At 34.3% G+C, this 21,700-nt stretch overlaps 1 protein-coding gene and 1 non-coding gene across 2 annotated transcripts in view; both read left to right on the forward strand.

Annotated features, from left to right (window-relative positions):
• The window catches only part of Ap1g1 (adaptor related protein complex 1 subunit gamma 1), an 82,195-nt gene that overhangs the window by 45,131 nt on the left and 15,364 nt on the right, over positions 1 to 21,700 (forward strand). Inside the window, exons 6-17 of the mRNA XM_027932978.2 lie at positions 664 to 740; positions 3,923 to 4,018; positions 4,479 to 4,559; positions 4,749 to 4,847; positions 8,622 to 8,677; positions 9,779 to 9,892; positions 12,136 to 12,276; positions 15,492 to 15,546; positions 18,597 to 18,719; positions 18,891 to 18,980; positions 20,174 to 20,301; positions 21,582 to 21,686. Of these exons, the coding sequence (XP_027788779.2) occupies positions 664 to 740; positions 3,923 to 4,018; positions 4,479 to 4,559; positions 4,749 to 4,847; positions 8,622 to 8,677; positions 9,779 to 9,892; positions 12,136 to 12,276; positions 15,492 to 15,546; positions 18,597 to 18,719; positions 18,891 to 18,980; positions 20,174 to 20,301; positions 21,582 to 21,686 (1,165 nt within the window). The remainder of the gene's footprint in view (positions 1 to 663; positions 741 to 3,922; positions 4,019 to 4,478; positions 4,560 to 4,748; positions 4,848 to 8,621; positions 8,678 to 9,778; positions 9,893 to 12,135; positions 12,277 to 15,491; positions 15,547 to 18,596; positions 18,720 to 18,890; positions 18,981 to 20,173; positions 20,302 to 21,581; positions 21,687 to 21,700) is intronic.
• Positions 10,194 to 10,278, forward strand: LOC114090986 (small nucleolar RNA SNORD71). Its single transcript, XR_003582447.1, has one exon. It is a non-coding gene; the product is annotated as a small nucleolar RNA SNORD71 (small nucleolar RNA).

The following is a 21,700-nucleotide window of genomic DNA, read 5'->3' on the forward strand; positions in this document are numbered from 1 at the left end:
ATTTTGAAGTCAGTGAAACTAAATTCTAAGAAGAGAACATTTATGTGTCTTAAATTCTAAGAGGAAAAAATGCTACAGTGTATTTCATTTAATTAATTCAGTGCTTTGCCCAGAATTCTCAAAATATACTTGTATAACAAATGAATATTTTAGTCCCTTATTTATCTCTTAGTGAAAAGTATTGTGAGATTCTTTTCACTGACTTTGGAACAAGCAAATTTATCTTGTCATTCATTATTATCTTGGAGTTTTGATATTTTTTTCAGAAAATTTAATAAGATTTTTGTCTTTTAAGCTGTCAGAACACAGCTAATAGTTTTTTGAGTAAGTATGGAATAGAAGAGGTCTAGAACACATTGACTATGAACATGTCCTTGTGGATATTCTTAGATGGAAAGGTGTATTGTTGTCATTTTAAAATAATTATTTTGGTCACATAGTTGTTAAAGATACTCTGATTTGACTGACTTCACCAGTATTCAATCAGCAGGCTTCTAGTAAGTATCTCCTTTGTATTCACCACAATGCTTAGATTCTTTAGGGGATTAAAAAGGAGAAGTAGCAACTATCCGTTTGGAATTGATCTTCAGGAACCAAAGCCCTATTCTACAAAGTTGGGTCATAGAGGCTTACTTTTAGTTTTCCTTTGCTCTTTTCTTTCAGGTGTCCTTCACACATCTGTAGTCCTTCTCACAGAAATGTGTGAGCGCAGCCCAGATATGCTTGCACATTTCAGAAAGGTAGGTGCCATTCTGTATGCCTAAGCCTATCTTGATTGGAAAGTGATTTCCTGAAAAGTACATGATTTTATCACTTACAACTTTCTTTTGAAAGCAAGCTATGGAGCTGAATAATGGATTTAACTAGCCCTGCTGTGTTGTAGGGCTGGAAGCCAGATTTAGGTATATAAGAACTGGCACTAATACAGTGTTTTCCTTTTCCAAGAGAATTCTTTTCTTGTTGGCAGACATAGTAAGTGTTTTATTTGCTGTTTTCACATTGAGTCAGGAAATGTAACCTGAGGTCACATTAAAAAGTAGATTTTTTTTTAAAGGCAGATAGTTTTCTTTCTTTTAAAGGTGAAAACTGCAAACCAAAATTTGATTTTTTTTTTTTTTTTTTTAATTACCCAATGTTCACTTTAAGCCATTGACTCCTGTGATGGAAGTCCTACCTTTTCTTTCTTTCTTTTTTTAAATAGATGGACACAATACCTTTATTTTATTTACTTATCTATCTATCTGTTTATGTATTTATTTATGTGGTGCTGAGGATTGAACCTAGTGCCTTACATGTGCTAGGCAAGCGCTCTACCACCGAGCTACAACCCCAGCCCTGAAGTCCTAGCTTTCTTAAGTTCCCCCCTTCCTTCTTTACTAGCATTTTAAAGTGGACAGTTTTATTTCTGTACTTCATTTAGAAGGCAGTAGGCAGGAAGACTCAAAGAAAGTTTGTTCTTTGAGTAATTACATATATTTAATTTCTTTTATAGGATGCTGATCCCTCCATGAATGGGGCTCATTTTGCATTTTAGATGTAATAGCAGATTTTTTAAATTTTTTTTTTTTTTGCTTTTCCTCCCCTTTAGATGTTCATGTCTTGATAAAATTATTGTAAAATAGTATGAGACCCGTATCTGTCCCTAATGCTTGCTTTATATGTTTTGTTCCTGTTGTCTGTTTGGAATCCTGCTGTATGTTAGAATGAAAAGGTAAGAATTAACACTCTTTTAGATGGTGCATGCTGGCATTAGGTCCTTAGAAGCTTTTGTGTATCCATCCACAGATGTGGCTTTTAAATTATACTAATGCTGAAGCTGTGCTTAATACTGTGGATTATTTGTTCTAGTGTTTTTTGCTAACTCCCCAGTCCAGTTTTCGTCTTGTCATTTAAACTCCTGACTCCAGAGTCAGCCTTGGATTTCAGTTGCAGCCTTTCTTGAATTGTATGCCCTCTCCTCTGCCTTTCCTTGATCTATACTTGAGAAACTTTGAACGGTTTCCTGGTCACTTTGGTGATAGCAATTCCAGATCAGTCTGGAGCCTGGACACAAACATTGCTTCTCTTTGCATTAGATATTTCAGAGCCATGTGTGGGTAACCTCATACTTTAAAAAGCTCTGAAAATGCTACTGAGATTTCAGTTCAGACTTAGAGATTTTATTTTCTTCTTACCTGGACATAATCTTGCCTAGATGTTTGGAATATTAAAAGGATTTAGAGGTACAGTAGGTGGGCATCAACTGATTTTCATGGCTGCAGCCTTACCCTTTGTCATTTTATTTTGTTTGTCCTGTCATCAGTTTTAGTAAGTTGTATTTTTGTCTGAAATTAAATCTGAATTACAAGAATTTGTATGCTGAACATCTAGACATTTGTGCTTTCTGTCCCAGGGTAATCATATGTGATGTGCTGGCCTTATGTTAATAAAACAGTTTAGTAGCCCAAGGAAAAAGGACTTCTCCAAGAACTAAACCAGATTTGAAAAGTAATTAGGGTTATGTATAGTACTAAAAAATAAAAAAGCAGACCTTTGGGAAGTATGCAAGGTGAGCTGCTTATCTCTACACAGTTTTCCCACAGTTGACAGATTTACACATCTCCATTGTTTAATCTTGTCTTATTCTTGAAGTTGTCCAAATTAGATTTTTGATTAGGTGACTTAATGACTCACTAAATTCTGAGGTATTATGGCCAAACTTACTTAAATTCACAGAGATTGTGTTCTCTTGCATTTAGAAGTGGCCTTAATGTTTTGAGTGCATGCCTTGAGTATAGGTTGGATTTTTATATTAATTTCAGCCCTCTTTGAAGCTTGAAGAGTATTGAGGGAACAGAGTCTAATTACAATGTGAAAAAAATAAAATTGAGTTATAGCAAAGTTGGAACTATTTAGATAGACTACAAAAAGATGTAGTGTGTTTCACTTTGGATACTTCTTTATTCAATTTTAGGCCAATAGAGTTGTTTACATAACTTGAGTTTTTAATTGGAGATAGGGAAGTTGATTGTGGTGAACCTTTTGGAGTAGAGTTTTAACATCAAGTAATTATCAACAGAAGTGAAATGCATGTCAATATATAAAGAAAGCATCTATTAAATTCAGTGTGGCAATAACATTGCCTTTTCTATATGACTCTAATGGACAAGGGAGCACCTCACCATTAGGAATGTGTAGTCTCATTGATAAAATAAAAAACAGGCCACAAAGAAGTGTGTATAGATAAGTGCTGATATTAAGTTGCAACAAAGTTGTGTCATGTGAATTAAGAAGAGGGAGGGGAAATTATAACTTTGTATTTTCTTAAGGCAAAAGGTATATTTTCTTCATGTGTTATTTCACTTAGTTAATGTTGATGGCTTTGGTGTTTCCTGTTTGTTGCAAGAGGACATAACTCGCTCTATCTTAAGAGGAGAGAAAAGTTTTTTCTTTTTGAGGTGGTAGGCTTTAAGGCCGTAATTTTAATAACCAGTTATATTTTGTTGTGATAGCATTTTATATTCAAATATTTGAATGGATAAAAAAGCAGACCTTTGGGAAGTATCTAACATTTTTTCCAACCATATGTGTCAGGTTGTACAGAAGTAAAAATGCAGTGTACAGGCATATGTTTTACTTGATTCCAATAGGCTTTTGGATCCATCATTATTTGTAATATCTTTGCATATTTAATTCTGGAGTAAAAAAGTCTGGTTTGTTTTATTTTGACAAAATATATAGTATTTCTTGAGTTTTTGGCCTAAGTACTCCACTTTATATTTTTCAAACATTAATATAGCACCATATTTGTATCAATAGAATTTCCTGTACTCAGACCCTTGCATCCTTTTTTGAACCAAAGGACTTGCTTATTCAAGAGAAATTCTTAGGTATTCACTGTTTTGTCTTTGTTTTGTTTTTGATGCATCTCTCTTTTCTGCAGCTTGTGCCCCAATTAGTTCGTATTCTAAAGAACCTCATCATGTCCGGATATTCCCCAGAACATGATGTTTCTGGTATCAGTGACCCCTTTTTGCAGGTGAGGTTGATAAAACATTTTGAATAAATATCATGTGAACTTAATATATTTTGAATAGGCTATTTTCTTCCCCTTAAATTTGTATTGGGTAGAAATTAGATAATTAAGCTAACTATAATAATGAACAGGGACACAGTTCTTCATTTTATTACTTTAATAGAATAAAACTACAATTTTAATAGTCAGAATTATTCACTACTTAGACACTTGAATTATCAACATAATATGTCTGCAAGTGGTATCCTTTAGCTGTGGAGCAGTGAAGAATGGGTTGTCTAAGAACTTCATTAGGCATAGAGGCATATGGATAGTTTCTCTAAAAATAGTGTTTAAAATTCTTCTGACTTAGTATTTTTGATGGGGTCTAAGACTTCATTTCAACTATTTGAATTTCATACCAATTTAAGATTTCTTTGTGCCAGGCATAATTTATTGATCCTTGCCATATTTTGCATATTAGGTACGAATTTTGCGGTTATTAAGAATTTTAGGACGAAATGATGATGACTCAAGTGAAGCTATGAATGACATATTAGCACAGGTGAGTAGACCCAACTTGAATTGTATGAAAAACTCATTTTCATCTAGCAGGGAGTGGAATGATTGTGATTACTATATGAGGCAACTTTGTTTTCTCATTGGTGGCCATAATCACGAAATAACTCATTGCCTCTGGATAGTTTCTGGAAATGTTGTTTTCTCACTTTTGTACCATACTCTGTCTTTTCAGGTTGCCACTAATACAGAGACTAGTAAAAATGTAGGAAATGCTATTCTCTATGAAACGGTTTTGACTATCATGGATATTAAATCAGAGAGTGGACTGCGAGTAAGTCTCAAATATTTTTTGCCCTAAACATTTTATTTAGATTGATTATCTAGGAATTGGATTCCATTTGGAATTAGACTTAAGGAAGAGATTTTGCAAAAATGCATAATGCTGTGTTTTTGTCATGTGAATTATCATTCCCATTGAAGGCTTACCATTGATAATAGTCTGGAAGACTTAGGTATAGTTAGATATTTTGAGATTGTAAAGACGAAGAAACATTTCAGAATAAACTTTTACTAGAACCACAATTTCAAACAAGACATATCTGAATAGATTTGTTTTTATTTTTAAGGAATGGACAAATAGAGTAAGCAGTACTAAAGGTACATAGGGAAGAAAATGTTTGTCTTGTAGCTTTCATGTGTGTAGCCTGTCAGTTCTTCCAGAAGGAAATGCTGGTAGTATTTTCTATTGTATATTTAGACATTTTATCCATATTTAAATGTGTCTATGCATGCATTTTTCTTCTCTCCACTTTAATAAACTCTTTATTTCAAATAATTTTAGACTTACAGTTGCAAAAAATAGTTCTAATATACACTATGTCCTTCACCCAGGATGTTTCAAGTTAAGACCTTGCAAAATTATAGCATAATTATCAATACTGAGAAACTAATAAATATTAATACTACACTACTAATTAAATTATAAACTTTATTACATTTCACTAATTTTTCTACTGATGTTTATTTTTTGTTCTAGGAGCCAGTCCATTATCACACATTACACTTAATTGTCTTTTTTCCGTAGTTTCCTCTAATCTTTGACAGTTTCTCAGTTTTTGTTTCACGAATTTGACTTTTGAAAAATACTGATAAGTTACCTTGTAGAATATGCCTCAATTTGAATCTTTCTGATATTTTTTTGTAATTTTGTAGAATAAGATTATGCTTTTTTTTGACAAAACTATTACAAAAATGATTTCCCCTTCTCATTTGATTGTATCAGGAAGTGCATACATATATATATTGTGTGTATGTGTATGTGTATATATATATATATATATATATATATATATATATATATATATGTTATATAAAATATATTTGTGAGGTTAATATATTTTATGATCATTGATCATTTGGTTAAGGTGGTGATTGCTGGGTCTCCTCACTGTAAAGTTACTGTTTTTTCCTTGTAATTAAGAATATTTGAGGGGGAAACACTTGGAAACTGTAAATTTTCTGTTTACAGACTTTTGCCCATCAGTTTTGATACCCATCTGGGGATCTTGCTTGCAGTAATATGAGGATAGTGTTTTAATGGTAGTTTTCTATATCCTTCATTTTTTCCTTTATTAAATAATTGGAGTTCTGTAAAGAGAAGTTGTCCCTTCTCCCAAATGTATTTATTAATTCAGTCATTTATTTATTAATATTAGAGTTGATAACCCAAAGCCTTAAAAGAAACAGATTTACTAACCAGAATATAATATCTTTACAATAGCCAGTCATATCACCAAAGCAACTTGGGTTAAGTTTTTTCCTTCTTTTCAGACAGGATTGTAACATATCTTGGGTATTGCTCTATGTCTTACTTTGTTCAGCTCACATTATTTTGTAGTTCATTCCATATTGATGTCTGGAGACCAGTCTTATTTTTTTTCTCAATTGTGATAAAATATATGTAACATAAAATTTACCATTTTTAAATATATATAGTTTATTGGCATTAATACCTTTGTGTAGCTTGTACCACCATTTTTCCCCAGAACTTCTTATTTTCCCAAACTCTGTCTCCATTAAACAATAACTGTTTATTCTATACTACCTCAAATCCCTGGCATCTACCTTTCTGTTTTTTTGCTCTGTGAATTTGATTACTTCAGGTACCTCTGAAAAGTTATGGGGGGGAAAGTGTTTTATAGCTCCTCTTCTCACATATTTCTCAACACTTAATTTTTTTTTGGTACTGGGGATTGAATTTAGGGGCACTCAACCACTGAGCCACATCCCCAGCCCTATTTTGTAATTTATCGAGAGACAGGGCCTCACTGTGTTGCTTAGTGCCTCACCGTTGCTGAGGCTGGCTTTGAACTCGAAGTTCTCCATCTGAGCCTCTGGTGCCTCTGGGATTACATGCGTGTGTCACCGTACCTGGCTCAACATTTAATTTTCGACACCAGATGTGTAGGAATGTTACTCATACAACGAGTGATTCTCCAGCAGATACTACTTGAATGTTTTCCACTTTAATTTACTTCTTGCAATATCACTTGGAGGTCGCGTCATATCCCACAGGATAAGGGTAAAGTCTCACAATAGTGTGTCCCGTTTCACATGCCAATCACAAGTGTGGATGACCTATGCTTTAACTAAACATCTGTAAATCTAGGTTCTCATATCATCCCTACTCTTGTTTGATTAATTTACTAGAGTATCTCAGAACAAAGGGAAACATTTTACTTAGGTATATCAATTTGTTATAAAGGATATTGAAAAGGCTACAGGTGGGAGAGATTTATAAGGCAAGATATGTGAGAATGATTGGGGGCTTCTGTGCTTTCTACATGTATGATGCTCTTCAGGAAATTCTTATGTGTTTATCTGTCCAGAAACTCCTAGGAACCCTGTCCTTTTGAGTTTTTATGGAGGCCTCATTATGTAGGCACACTTAATTAGATCACTGGCAGTTGGTCATCAGCGTGACCTTTAGCACCCCTGGTATCCCTAGAGCCTGGGCATGAGACTGAATACTCCAACGCTGGGGTTTCTATGGCAAACCAACCCTATCTTGACGTTATCTAGGAGCCTATTAAAAAATCACTTCACTAGAACTAAAGGTGTTAACATGACCCAATAAATTCCAAGGGATTTAGGAGTTGTGTTCCAGGCAATGAGGACAAAGACCAAATATGTTTTACAATGTCATAATATTTTATGTAGGTGTAATCATAATAGTATTTGTTCTTTTCTATTTATTTTATTTCACTTAGCTTGATGTCTTTAAGGTTATCCTTGTTGTACCTTGTGTCTGAATTCATTCTTTTTAATGACTGCTTAGGATTCCATTGTATAGCTGTTAGTAGTATATTTAGCAGATTTGCTAATAATGCACATTTAGGATGTCTCCCATCATTGTGATATGCTGGTAGTGCTGCAACAGACTTTTATACATATGTACAATTGTTTGTCAGATAAATTCCTAGAATTGAATTTTTTACTTTTTCTGGTATTGGTAATAATTCAACCCAGGGTGTGCTCTATCACTGAGCTACATCTCCAGCCCTTTTTACTTTCGGATTGCATCTCACTAAGTTGAAGGCGCTGTCCTTGAACTTGAGTCCCTCTTGCCTAAGCCTCCTGAGTAACTGGAATTATAGGTGTGCAACACTGCACCTACCTTAGAATTGAAATTGTTGAAGCAGAGGACTTTGGTTTTTCTTTTCTTTTTTTTTTAATCTCAATTGGTTTTATTTTTATTTTTATTCTAGAATTTGGAAACATTCCACGAGAATAAGTGTTTCCTAGATTTTTATTTTAAATATTTATAATTATTGCCAGGTTGTTCTCCAAAGGGACCATACCAATGATATTTTTCTACTAACAATATTAAAACCTTAAAACTGAATCTTCCAACAGCTACTGTTGAAATAGAATATGATTTTAAGAGTTTACCCTTAGATATATTTGTTCTAGTAGTCTATAGGTACAAGCTGTCACTTTTAAATAATTTGGTCCCCTACCAGGGATCAAGAAGTGATCCTTTAGTATCAGGAAACAATGTGAATGTTTCAATTTTCTAGATTTTTAACTTTTGCTTTTTTTTTAGGTTTTAGCCATAAATATCCTGGGTCGTTTCTTATTGAACAATGACAAAAATATTAGGTAAGTCTACTGAAAAATATCTTGTATTGAGTATTACAACTCAGTATTTTCAAGAGTGTCTTTGCTGAAGATTATATAGGTATTATGCAATATATGTAGAATTTCATAACCTTTAGTTTGATCTTAAAACTAACATTTTGTAAATAATTTGAAGATTTTTCTTTATGGTTTTAATTTTTACTCCTATTCATAAGTCAGTAGTCAGCAAACTTTCTGTAAAGGGTCATATGGATGTATTTTGGACTTTTTGGGCTACAGGGTCTCTGTAGCAATTGTTAACTCTGTCCTTTAGCAAGAAATTAATCATAAATCATATATGAATAGTGAGTATGGCTGTGTTCTGTAAAAATTGATTTACAAAAATAGCAGAAGACTTGATTTTTGCAGGTGGGCTATAGTTTGTTGACCCCTGCTCTAAATTACTAAGAAAAATACATTTTCAGATTTGTAAATCTGGAACATCTTTGAGAAATGTAGCTGGTTTTTGAATTGATCAATATTATCTTTATTCAGTTATTTTCATGTATATATAGTTTGCTTGCTATTTTTTTCCAATCAGGAAAGATTTTTCTTTCTAATAATCTTAAGCAGGAGAAGATGTAGAAATAAACATTGTGGCACCTTGAATTGTCTTCTCCTAAAAGAATTTTTAAGCCCTTGCATCTTAAACCTCAAATTTTTTATAGAGTAAGTTTGGGTACCACCATTAAATAAAAGCAGAGAAAACTCAAATGATAAAATTAAAATAACATCCTCTTGCATTTTGGGGATAAGGCAGCTTTTAAAGGTATATAAAGGTATAGGTGCTTATTTTGTTTTACTGTTTTGGAAGATTTTGAAAGAGTTAAGTTGATTACTTTTAGAAATTTAACTTTGACTTTGAAAGCAAATCTAAATCCAAAGCTTTTCCTGGTTGCCACTATAGATTATGCTGTCTTTTATGCCTTTAAAAATGTTATCTTTATACTCATTAACTCTGTCTTTACTTTTAAATATTTTACAATATGTACTTGACCTTATCCATTAAGTCATCTTTGTCATCATTTAGGCAGAGGAAAATTTTGCATTTTAACTGTTATTCTGCAACTTTGTTTCATCCAGATATGTAGCTCTGACATCTTTGTTGAAGACTGTGCAGACAGATCATAATGCAGTACAGAGGCACAGAAGCACAATTGTGGACTGTCTAAAAGATTTGGATGTCTCAATAAAACGGTAACAAACTGAGACTCTCAGTTCAGTGTTTTTGTTAAATAAAGTGAGAGAAACTGGTTATTGATATTCTATGCCCCCCTACATACAATAGTTCTGATAGAGTGTTGACATTTTATGTTTTTAGTCATTGTGTTCAGAAATGAACTCTCTGTAGAATGAATCCTTTTTTTTAGGCATTTAGGTCAATTTAGGAGACCAATAGGAAATACTTAAGTGCACACTGAAGTTGTCTTTGATTCTTTGATAAATATAACAGTACAGATAAGTTGTCAAAAGTTTACTTAATACAGATACTGTGCTTTGTGTGTTGGAGGATGAAAATGAGGAGTGATCCATCGGCTAAGTGTCTTACACGATGCTGAAACTCAAATTGCTGACAGCACACATTTTTCACAGTATTTATGACCTAGCATACTGGAGGTAGCTTTGTTTCTTACATCTAGGAATGACTGTTAGGCAGCCAGTAGCACTGTCAAAAAGCATAAATCTCTTCTCTCAATGAATGGTGTACTCTGCTGGTTTTCCTCTTAGAAAACCTAGCCATAGTTAGCATTGAAGAAATTTTGGTTATATGTTCAAATACAGAATAAAGTAGTTGTAAAACGATCTTTGAAACCATTCGGTTAACAAAATGTTTGATAATGAATTTCTTTTGTTTGTACAAATCAGGGTCTAAGTTCTTGGACAATCTAAAGATAAGATCTAAACTCGGAATACTAACTTTCATGTAATGCTTTGCAAAGGATTTTATTTTTTGGTACTGGGGACTGAACCCAGGGGTATTTTACACTGACCTGCATCCCCAGCCCTTTTTAAATTTTGAGATAGGGCCTTGCTGATTGCTGAGGCTGCCCTCAAACTTGTAATCCTCTTGCCCCAGCTGCCCAAGTCACTGGGATTACAAGCATGTACCCATGTACCACCATGTCCAGCTTGTATAGGAGATAGATATATATATCTATTTTTTTTGTGGTGCTGGGGATTGAACCTAGGGCCTTGTGCATGCGAGGCAGGCACTCTACCAACTGAACTATATCCCCAGCCCTTGTATAGGATTTTATAAGCACATTCTCAGTTGGTTCTCAGAGGAAGCCAGTGAGAGAGGTTAGACAATTACTTTCTACCCCCCATTTAGTTAAAATATAGTAGTTAAAATATAGTCCTGACCAGATGAAATTACTTACCCTGAACCTTAACCTTTGTAAGGGGCAGTCCTGTGAATAGAAATAAAGCCTTCTGACTCTTATTTTATTGTTTTTCTATAGCTTATTACTGGGCTTTGAATTTCAAAACTAAAACCTTTGTCTCTTTGACAGGATATAGAACAATAAGAGCTTAGATTCTGGAGCTAGACCTGCCTCATTTTAAATGCTGGTTCTACGCTGACAGTGTGGGTCAAATTACTTAGACATTCAGTGCCTCAGTTGCCTCGCATGTAAAATGCAGATAGAGGAGTACCTACTTCGTAGGATTATATAGGATTGATTGAATTAATATATATAAATTAAGTATTATATTAGAGCAAGTTGCATTTTAGGATTGAGGTTTTGCTTGTATGAAAGTATTATGAAATTATCAAATAGTTATTTTTGAAAATCAATATATTTGGAGTATTTAATTTTTTTACCCAATATGAAAAAATACATGTAGTATTTTGGTATGTTAAATATTTTTAATTTTGCATTTGTTACCAAATTTGATAGGCATTTATAGTTAATCTTATTTGCAGTCATAGCACATGCTTGTTTCCTCTTTAAGGCCCTCATTTTCCCTTTCAGTTTGTTTTAATTTTACATATATCTTGATGTAAATGGTGTTATATCTTCTAAAAGTATAATGTGGTGAGTGAATATATCATATTTTAAGGAGTAATGCAAAGACATAATTACTATTGGGTAATGATTTTGTTGCCTCTCTTTTTCAGGCTTTTGGGTATTATAAATTTCAGTTTTATAGACTAGATTGTTGAACCCAAAACTGCATTTTTGGTCATCAATAAAGTATTTCTCAGGGATTTTTGAAGAAAAGTGTTGAATTAAGATTCAGAATATCAGAACTAAATTTGATTACATAAGAATAAATCTCCTTAGTTATCTTGCTTGTAAGATTGGGCTCACAAGATTATACAAGGACATTAGCACATATGTCAGCACTTGGTGTTCTGAGACATCATACCTGGGACTTTGTTTCATTTCCACTGTAAATATCATCATTTTTTATTTTTTAATTTGCCCTTCTGCAAGGCGTGCAATGGAATTGAGTTTTGCCCTCGTAAATGGGAATAATATCCGAGGCATGATGAAGGAATTACTTTATTTTCTGGATTCCTGTGAGCCAGAATTTAAGGCAGACTGTGCATCTGGAATCTTTCTTGCTGCAGAAAAGTAAGATTTTATTTTTACTTTTATTGGTAAAAGGTGCTTTGAACTTGTTTTAAAATTAATTAATTTATTTTAATTAGGTATACATGATCTCAGAATGCATATTGATTCATTGTATACAATTGTAGCACAACTTTACATATCTGTGGTTGTACATGATGTAGCGTCACACTGTAGGTGCAGTCATATATGTACATGTAATGATGTCCATCTCATTCCACCATCTTTCTTGCCCCCATTTGCCCTCCTTCCACTCTGTTCCCTCCCTCCCCTTTCCTCAATCAAGTTATTCCATTTTTCCCATGCCTCCCCCCTCCCCATTATGGATCAGCATCCACTTATCAGAGAAAACATTTAGCCTTTGGTTTTTTGGGATTGACTTACTTCGCTTAGGATGATATTTCTCCAACCCCATCCATTTACTTGCAAATGCCATAATTTTATTCTCTTTTAATGATGAATGATGTTCCACTGTGTATATATACCACAGTTTCTTCATCCATTCATCTTTTGAAGGGCATCTAGGTTGTTTCCACAGTTTAGCTATTGTGAATTGAGCTGCTATAAACATTGATGTGGCTGCGTTACTATAGTATGCTGATTTTAAGTCCTTTGGGTATAGACCGAGAGTGGGATAGTTGGGTCAAATGATGGTTCCATTCCGTTTTCTAAGGAATCTTCATACTGCTTTCCAGATTGGTTGCACCAGTTTGCAGTCCCACCAATAATGTATGAGTGTGCATTTTCCTCCATATCCTCACCAACATTTATTGTTGTCTATATTCTTGATAACTGCCATTCTGACTGGCGTGAGATGAAATCTTAGTTTGATTTGCATTTCTCTAATTACTAGAAATGTTGAACATTTTTTCATATATTTGTTGATTGAATGTATATCTTCTGAGAAGTGTGTGTTCAGCTCCTTAGCACATTTATTGATTGGGTTGTTTGTTTTTTTTGGTGTTAAGTTTTTTGAGTTCTTTATATATCCTGGAGATTAGTGTTCTATCTGATGTACGTGGCAAAAATTTGCTCCCAAAATGTAGGCTCTGTTCATATCATTGATTGTTTCTTTTGCTTAGAAGAAGCTTTTTAGTTTGAGTCCATCCCATTTATTAACTCTTGATTTTATTTCTTGCGCTTTAGGAGTCTTGTTAAGGAAGTCAGGGCCTAATCCAACATGAAGATTTGGGCCTGCTTTTTCTTTTATTAGGCAGAGAGTCTCTGGACTAATTCCTAGGTCCTTGATCCACTTTGAGTTGAGTTTTGTGCATGGTGAGAGATAGGGATTCATTTTCATTTTGCTGCATGTGGATTTCCAATCTCCCAGCACCATTTGTTGAATAGGCTATCTTTTCTCCAATGTTTGTTTTTGGTGCCTTTGTCTAGTATGAGATAACTGTATTTATGTGGGTTTGTCTCTGTGTTTTCTATTCTGTACCATTGGTCTACATGTCTATTTTGGTGCCAATACCATGCTGTTTTGTTACTATAGTTTTGTAGTATAGTTTAAGGTCTGGCATTGTGAAGCCTCCTGTTTCACTCTTCTCGCTAAATATTGCTTTGGCTATTCTGGGTCTCTTATTTTTCCAAGTGAATTTCGTGATTGCTTTTTCCATTTCTATAAGGAATGCCTTTGGGATTTTGATTGGGATTGCATTGAATATGTATAGTGCTTTTGGTAGTATGACCATTTTGACAATATTAATTTTGCGTGTCCAAGAGCATGGGAGATCTTTCCATCTTCTTAAGTCTTCTTCAATTTCTTTCTTTAGTTTTTTGTTGTTTTTATTGTAGAGGTCTTTCACTTCTTTTGTTAATTTGATTCCCAGATATTATTTTTTTGAGGCTATTATAAGTGGGATAGTTTTCCTAAGTTCTCTTTAAGAGGATTCATCACTGATATATAGAAATGCATTTGATTTATGGGTATTGATTTTATGTCCTGCTACTTTGCTGAATTCCTTAATTAATTATAGAAGTTTTCTGGTGGAGTTTTTTGGATCCTCTAAGTATAGAATGGTGTTGTCAGTAAATAATGATAGTTTTAGTTATTCTTTTCCTATCCATATCCCTTTAATGTTTTTCCTCTGTCTAATTCCTCTGGCTAGAGTTTCAAGGACTATGTTGAATAGAAGTGGTGAAAGAGGGCATCCCTGTCTTGTTTTAGTTTTTAGAAGGAATGCCTTTAATGTTTCTCCATTTAGAACGTTGCTGGCCTTAGGTTTAGCATAGGTTGCTTTTACAATGTTGAGGTATGTTCCTACTATCCCTAGTTTTTCTAGTGTTTTGAACATTAAGGGTGCTGTATTTTGTCAAATGCTTTCTCTGCATCAATTGATATAATCATATGATTCTTATTATGTCTTTAAGTCTATTGATATTATGAATTATATTTATTGATTTCCATATGTCTCTTCATCAATTGATATAATCATTTATTATGTCTTTAAGTCTATTGATGTGATGAATTATATTTATTGATTTCCATATGTTGAACCACCTTGCTGCTTGTGCTTGGAACTTTTTGAAAGCATGTTTAAAATATGGGGGAAATACTATAATCATTTTGGCTAAAAAATATAACATTTATTTCAAGCTGCTAATCTTAAAGTTAAGTATAAGAAAATCATTATAGCCAACAGTTAAGCATGTTTGCCAAGACCAAGCAAAATCCCACCTTTACAAAATCAGTTCAACTCTTAATCTGTTCTTCAATCTCTCATCTATGAAGTTATTGCTTGAAGAGAATGGAAGAGTTATATAGCATCTGAATTGAAGTTTGTGTAGAACTTGAAGGAGGAAGTACCCCAAGATTTTATCAGTATGGGTATTCTTTCTCTTTTTCCACCCTAAATTTAAGGGAATAAGTTCACAGTCCTAGTGTTTTCTGGGTCTGGGGAAAGTTCTTTTTCTTTTTTGTTCTTTATTCCTCCTGCTCTGACTGTATATGGTTTGTTTTCTGAGAAACTAAGACAAAGTCCCATTTTTTAACCTAGATACTGCTGTTGCAGTCTTATGGGAAACATTTGAGTTTGACTGTATTTCATCATCCTTCGAAATGACAAATGCTGCTAGGTTCGATGATAAAATGTCTCCAAGTATAATCACTTAACCAGGGAACCTAGAACAGACTGTAGGGCAGGATTTTCAAAAGTCACTAAATACAGTATAGTTTACCAGTTTCAATTTTTTCATTTGTGCCATTGCTTTCTCAGGTATGCACCTTCCAAACGGTGGCATATAGACACAATTATGCGTGTTCTAACAACCGTAAGTAGCCTTTTCATTCATCCTTTACTAAGTGATGGAGTGGACTGAGAAATGAGGTAGACAGCCCTTGTTCGCCTGGAACTTAGATGCTAGTAGGAGAGATTGGAAATTTGTGGGGAAATATATAATATAATATTGGGAAGGGATAAATGCTATGGGAAAAAATGCTATAGAAAAATAAAAAAGTCCAAGTGCACTAAAAAGTACATATAAAAGTGTTCATCGCAATCTTGTTTATATAGGGACAAACTAGAAACCACTAGTAATTTCCAAAGAGAAATTGGTTAATTATGAAACATCAGTAGGATGCAATGATACCATTAAAATTATGATTTAGATGTATTTATTTCATGGAATTCTGTCTGGGGCATGGTAGTTTCTAGTTTGTCTAGAGTAGCTGGGTGCAGTGGTGTATGCCTGTAATCCTAGCAACTGGGAGGCTGCAGGAAAAGGACTGTAAGGACTGTGGCTGGAATAAATATCCCATGATTATGGTATATAATTCAAAGCCAGCCTCAGCAACTCTGTGAGGCTCTAAGCAACTTAACCAAGACCCTGTCTCAAAGTAAAAATAAATAAATAAATAAAAAGGGTTGGGGATGTAGCTCACTAGTTAAGCACCCCTGGGTTACTAGTTAAGCACCCCTGGGTTCAATCCCTGATACTAAAAAAAACCCCAAACATTAAGAAAACAAAAAATCTCACTCTGGTTTGCCTATCATAAATTAATTTTTTAGAAGGTTAAAAGTTAATAAGAGGGGCTAGGGTTGTGGCTTAGTGGTATAGAGTGCTTGCCTACCATGTGTGAGGCACTGGGTTTGATTCTCAGTAGTGCATATAAATAAATAAAAAATAAAAGCCCATCAACAACTATAAAATATTAAAAAGTTAATAAGATATTTTAAATAAACTTGTTTTCTCCATGACAATTTTTGTAAGGCCTAGAAGAAAAGGAAAATTAGAGCTTCTTAAAATGTTTATGAAAATGTAAAACTTTTTTTTTTAAATACTGCTTTTCTTTTTCATTTGACTTGCATTCTCTTCTTTTTTTATTTTTTATTTTATTTTTTAGTTGTAGGTAGACGATACGTTTATTTATTTATCTTTATGTGGTGCTGAGGCTTGAACCCAGTGCCTCACACATGCTTGGTGAGCGCTCTACCACTGAGCCACAACCCCAGCCCCTGCATTCTCTTCTTAAGATCATACTGTATTTTTTTCTTTTGCCTGTATTGCATTGATTTTTGAATGTTGAACCAACCTATGTGACTGGAATAAATGTCCCATGATTATGGTATATAATTCATTTTGTACATTGTGGGGTTTGATTTGTTAATATTTTGTTGAAGATTTTTGTACCCATGTTCCTCAGAGATACTGGTCTACTAATTTTCTTGTAATGTCTTCTTTGACCCCTGTGTTATTTAGATGTGTGCTGTTTTAATCTTCAAATGTTTGGGAATTTTCCAGGTTTTTTTTTTTTCCATTACTGATACCTAGTTTAATGCCATTGTAGTCTAAGAACACACTTTGTATGATTTCTATTATTTAAATTTGTTGATTTTTTTTTTTTCTTTTATGGCCTAGAATGTGATTTCTCTTTGTTTCAGTAGGAATTTGGGAAGCTGTTTCCTGCTGATTGATGTTTGTGTAGTAATTTGTAATTCTTATTTAGGTCATGCTGATGCTTTATCTTACTTAAAAGCACTTTGCTACTGGGCGCTGTGGTGTACTCCTGTAATCCCAGCTGCTTGGGAGGCTGAGGCAGGAGGATCTTGAGTTCAAAGCCAGCCTCAGCAATTTAGTGCAACCCTAAGCAACTTAGTTAGACCCTGTCTCTAAATACAATACAAAAAGGGCTTTGGATGTGTCTCAGTGGTTAAATGTCTCTGGGCTCAATCCCTGGTACCAAAAACAAACAAACAAACCCCCCCCCCCCCAAAAAAAAAAACAAATAAAAAACAACAGAAAAGCTCTTTGTTGTCTGGGGTTCTAGATTGGTGGTAGAGCACTTGCTTAGCATGTGTGAGGCACTGGGTTTGATCCTCAGCACCACATAAAAAAAACGGCACTTTGTTTTTTCTAGTTAGTGAAGAATATAAATATCCAGGTCTCATCACAAATTACCTTTTTCTTTTCTTTCTTTCTCTCTTTTTTAAAAGCTTCTCACTTTGTTTTTGATCATTTTTCGAAACTTTTCCCGTCTTTGTGTTTCTTAACTGGAGTAAGCACTCCGGTCAACTAGACCCCCCCCCCCCCCCAAAAAAAAAAAAATACACAATTAGACCTGATCTCAGTCTTATAAGTCAGCTTTGATATTTTGTTCAGTAATGGAACATTGACCAAGGTTGGTAATATTAGGCATGTCACTGTTTGTATGTCCTACAAAGCCTGTTATAATGCTGTAATAAGCCCAAGGTATATTTTCCCAATAGGTTAAATGGTTTTCTTTGTTCCATGATTGCAAATACTATCTCAAATTCTAATAGTTAAGAGAACATTAAATTGAGCAAATTAAAAAGGTGGGTGGGCGATGGAGGATGAATAATTAAATACAAATATCTTCCATTCCTAGGACTATGATTGATTGTATAAGATTTGTAAATAGTTTATAAAGGACAGTTTGATATTTTAAATATAAACTTGTTTTTAAAAACTTAACATGCCCTTTTGCAATGTTCAGAGATGCCCCTGTTCCCTGTGACATTTACTTTGCACATATGATTCAGACACCAGTGTTGGGAACTTATAATAAGTGACAGGTAGTTGTAATTAAGTTCCTAGTTAATGTCTTAAAATTTTGAAATTTTAGGTCTTTCTTGAAATTTTGAAACTTTATGTTTTGCTTTTAATTTGGAACAATCTAACAACATATTTTAAAGTAAGGCTTTGAATTTTAAGCTGCATGTAGACCTGAGAATTGGAATCTGGCTTATTGGAGGGTGGTTTTTAATAGTGGTTTTTTTCAATAACATTTGGAAAACTATTTAAGAACAACATTTGTTACCATTGCTCTGTGTTTCTAAGCGTAACTCTGAATTTCCTTTTAGGCAGGAAGTTATGTTCGTGATGATGCAGTCCCCAATTTGATCCAGTTAATAACCAATAGTGTGGAGATGCATGCCTACACCGTTCAGCGCTTGTACAAAGCAATTCTTGGTGATTATTCTCAAGTAAGTACTTCATTTGCCATTGTTTATACTTGGAAAGAATTACAGTTTTGTTTTTCTGTATTCCACTGTTACTAACACTCTAGATGTGTTCAGTTTTGACCTTTTGATTAGATGATGAATTTGCATTAAGTGTTTTTGGAAAAATTAAAGTCCTTGACTTTCTTTTGACAGCAACCTTTGGTACAAGTAGCTGCATGGTGTATAGGTGAATATGGTGATCTTCTTGTATCTGGCCAATGTGAAGAGGAAGAGCCTATTCAGGTACCTCTTGTCACTCTTGATTAAGGAGGGGAAAAAACAGGTTTAATGGGAGTTGATTATGATTACTTAAAAAGTTTGTAAAGAAGTAATAATGGAACTACACTGGGAAATGTGCCAGTTTTGAAGACAGAACTTACTGGAGTGTTGTGAGAGTTAAAAACCATTTTACTGGGGCTGGGGATGTAGCTCAGTAGTAGAGTGTGTATAGCCTTGGGTTTAGTTCCGACCACCAAAACCAAAACTTAGGTTTCCGTTTTCTTTTACATCAAAGGGCTTTATTTTCTGGAGTACTAGGGATCAAACCCAGGGGTGCTTTATCACTGAGCTACATCTCCAGCCCTTTTTGATATTTTTGAGACAGGATCTTGCTAAGTTGCTTAGGTGCTTGCTAAATTGCTGATGCTGGCCTTGAACTTGTGATCCTCCTGCCTCAGCCTCTAGGGTTGCTGAGATTACAGGAGTGTGCCACCACACCTGGAAAAGACTGATTTTTATATATAGATGAACACAGTACCTTTATTTTATTTATTTATTTTTATGCGGCGCTGAGGATCGAACCCAGTGCCTCACACATGCTAGCCAAGCGCTCTACCACTGAGCCCCAACCCAAAGGACTGACTTTTGAGAAAATTGTGGCAATAGTTCTTTAATTCTTTGTATCTTTTACTTGTCTTCCTCTAAGTTTGCCACTTAAAATTATAATATGCCCCAGTGGTCTTTCTTCTGATTGAGCGCTCTTAAGGCGAGCGCTCTTATCACTGAGCCACAGCCCCAGCCTCCTCATTCTGATTGATGGAACAGCTTGACAGTTACCCTGGCAAAGTACAGGTTGTGTTTGAGACTTTTTGTTTTTTGGGAGAGGTGGTGGTGGGGTGGAGTGGGGTGGGTATTGGGGATTGAACCCATGGATGTTTACCACTAAGGTGCATCCTAGACCATTTTATTTTTTATTTTGAGACAAGGTCTCACTAAGTTGCTTAGGGCCTCACAAGTTGCTGAGGCTGGCTTTGAACTCTTGATTCCCCTGCCTTATGCTCCCAAATCACTGGGATTATGGGTGGGTGCCATAATGCCTAGATAGAGGCTTTTAAAAATGATGGGCAGCATCCTTTGACTTGATCATTAGATTTAAGCATTTATTCTTACCATTCATTTGTGTGGTCTTTTTAAATTTTTTCCTTTTTAATCCACAGGTAACAGAGGATGAAGTGTTGGATATTTTAGAAAGTGTCCTAATCTCTAATATGTCCACCTCTGTAACACGAGGTTATGCCCTCACTGCCATTATGAAGCTTTCTACTCGTTTCACCTGTACTGTAAAGTGAGTATTGAGGAAAAGTAGGGTGAATAGATGCTTTCATAATTTTTAGAAATTTTAATTTAGAAAATTTTAAGCATAGACAGAAGCATAGAGAAGGTAAAATGAATTTGCCTGTACTTATTATCCCACACCCACAATGATTAATTTCATCTGTACTTTGCTCTCTTCATTCCCCCAACCTCATTCCTCCCCACATCTTTTAAAATATTTTTTTAGTTGTAAGTGAACACAATACCTTTATTTTATTTTTATGTGGTGCTGAGGATCGAACCCCAGTGCCTCACGCGTGCCAGGCGAGTGCTCTTATCACTGAGTCACAACCCCAGCCCCCTCATTCTCTTTTTTAAAAAATGTCTTATTTTTTTTTTTTTGTAGTTATAGATGGACAGCATGCCTTTATTTTGTTTGTTTATTTTTATGTGGTGCTGAGGATCGAACCCAGTGCCTCACACATGCAAGGGAAGCACTCTTGACACTGAGCTACAGCCTAACCCCCTCATTCCCTTTTGAAGCTTATTTATTTATTTTAATCAGATTTGTGGGCTGGAGCTGTGGCTTAGTGGTAGGCCACTCACAAGTGTTAGGCACTGGGTTCCATTCTAGCACCATATAAAAACAAATAAAGGCATTGAGTCCATATACTACAACAACAACAACAACACAAAAGAATATCGGATTTGTAATATCATTTTTCTTTTTTAAAGTAGAGAATTTATTTGAGATGTCTGAATCAGAATAGAATCACAAGTATTAGGGTGATTAAATCTTTACAATCTGTTTTTGGCTTTTTGAATAAAAGTTGATTCTTGGGTCAGTTTTCCAGCCAAGCATATTTAAAGCAAATTTAGTTCTCCTAGACTTTCTGCTTCAGTTTTTATTGTAAGGTCTTGTAAGAAATGGTATTTTTAAATAAAATGGTACTTTAAATGGTACTCTTTAAATTGTGAACCAAGAATTTGAGGTTAGCATTTGGATGCTAAAAGCTTATTATTAAAGAAGATAATGGACAGTATAAGTTTCTTTTGGGGTAAAGTAATAATTGGTACTTTTATGTAGATTTTAGGGTATGGGATATATACCAGCCAGAAAGCTAACTTTACAATTAAAATATATAATGGTGAGTATTGGATGAATAAAGATAAAAGTATTTTGTTTTTGAAAAATTACGTAAATTAAGAAAATAGTATTTTGAAATTTTAACCAGAAAACTGGTGAGTCACTCTTTCTTCTTTTTCATGAATTTTTGAGTGTTTGATATCATTTGTTATTTTATCCTGCAGCCGAATTAAGAAAGTGGTTTCCATCTACGGAAGCAGCATTGATGTAGAGCTCCAGCAGAGGGCAGTAGAATATAATGCACTTTTTAAGAAATATGACCATATGAGGTAAGCAAAAGAAA

The sequence above is a fragment of the Marmota flaviventris genome, chromosome 18, assembly GCF_047511675.1.
Source record: "Marmota flaviventris isolate mMarFla1 chromosome 18, mMarFla1.hap1, whole genome shotgun sequence".
NCBI lineage: Eukaryota > Metazoa > Chordata > Mammalia > Rodentia > Sciuridae > Marmota > Marmota flaviventris.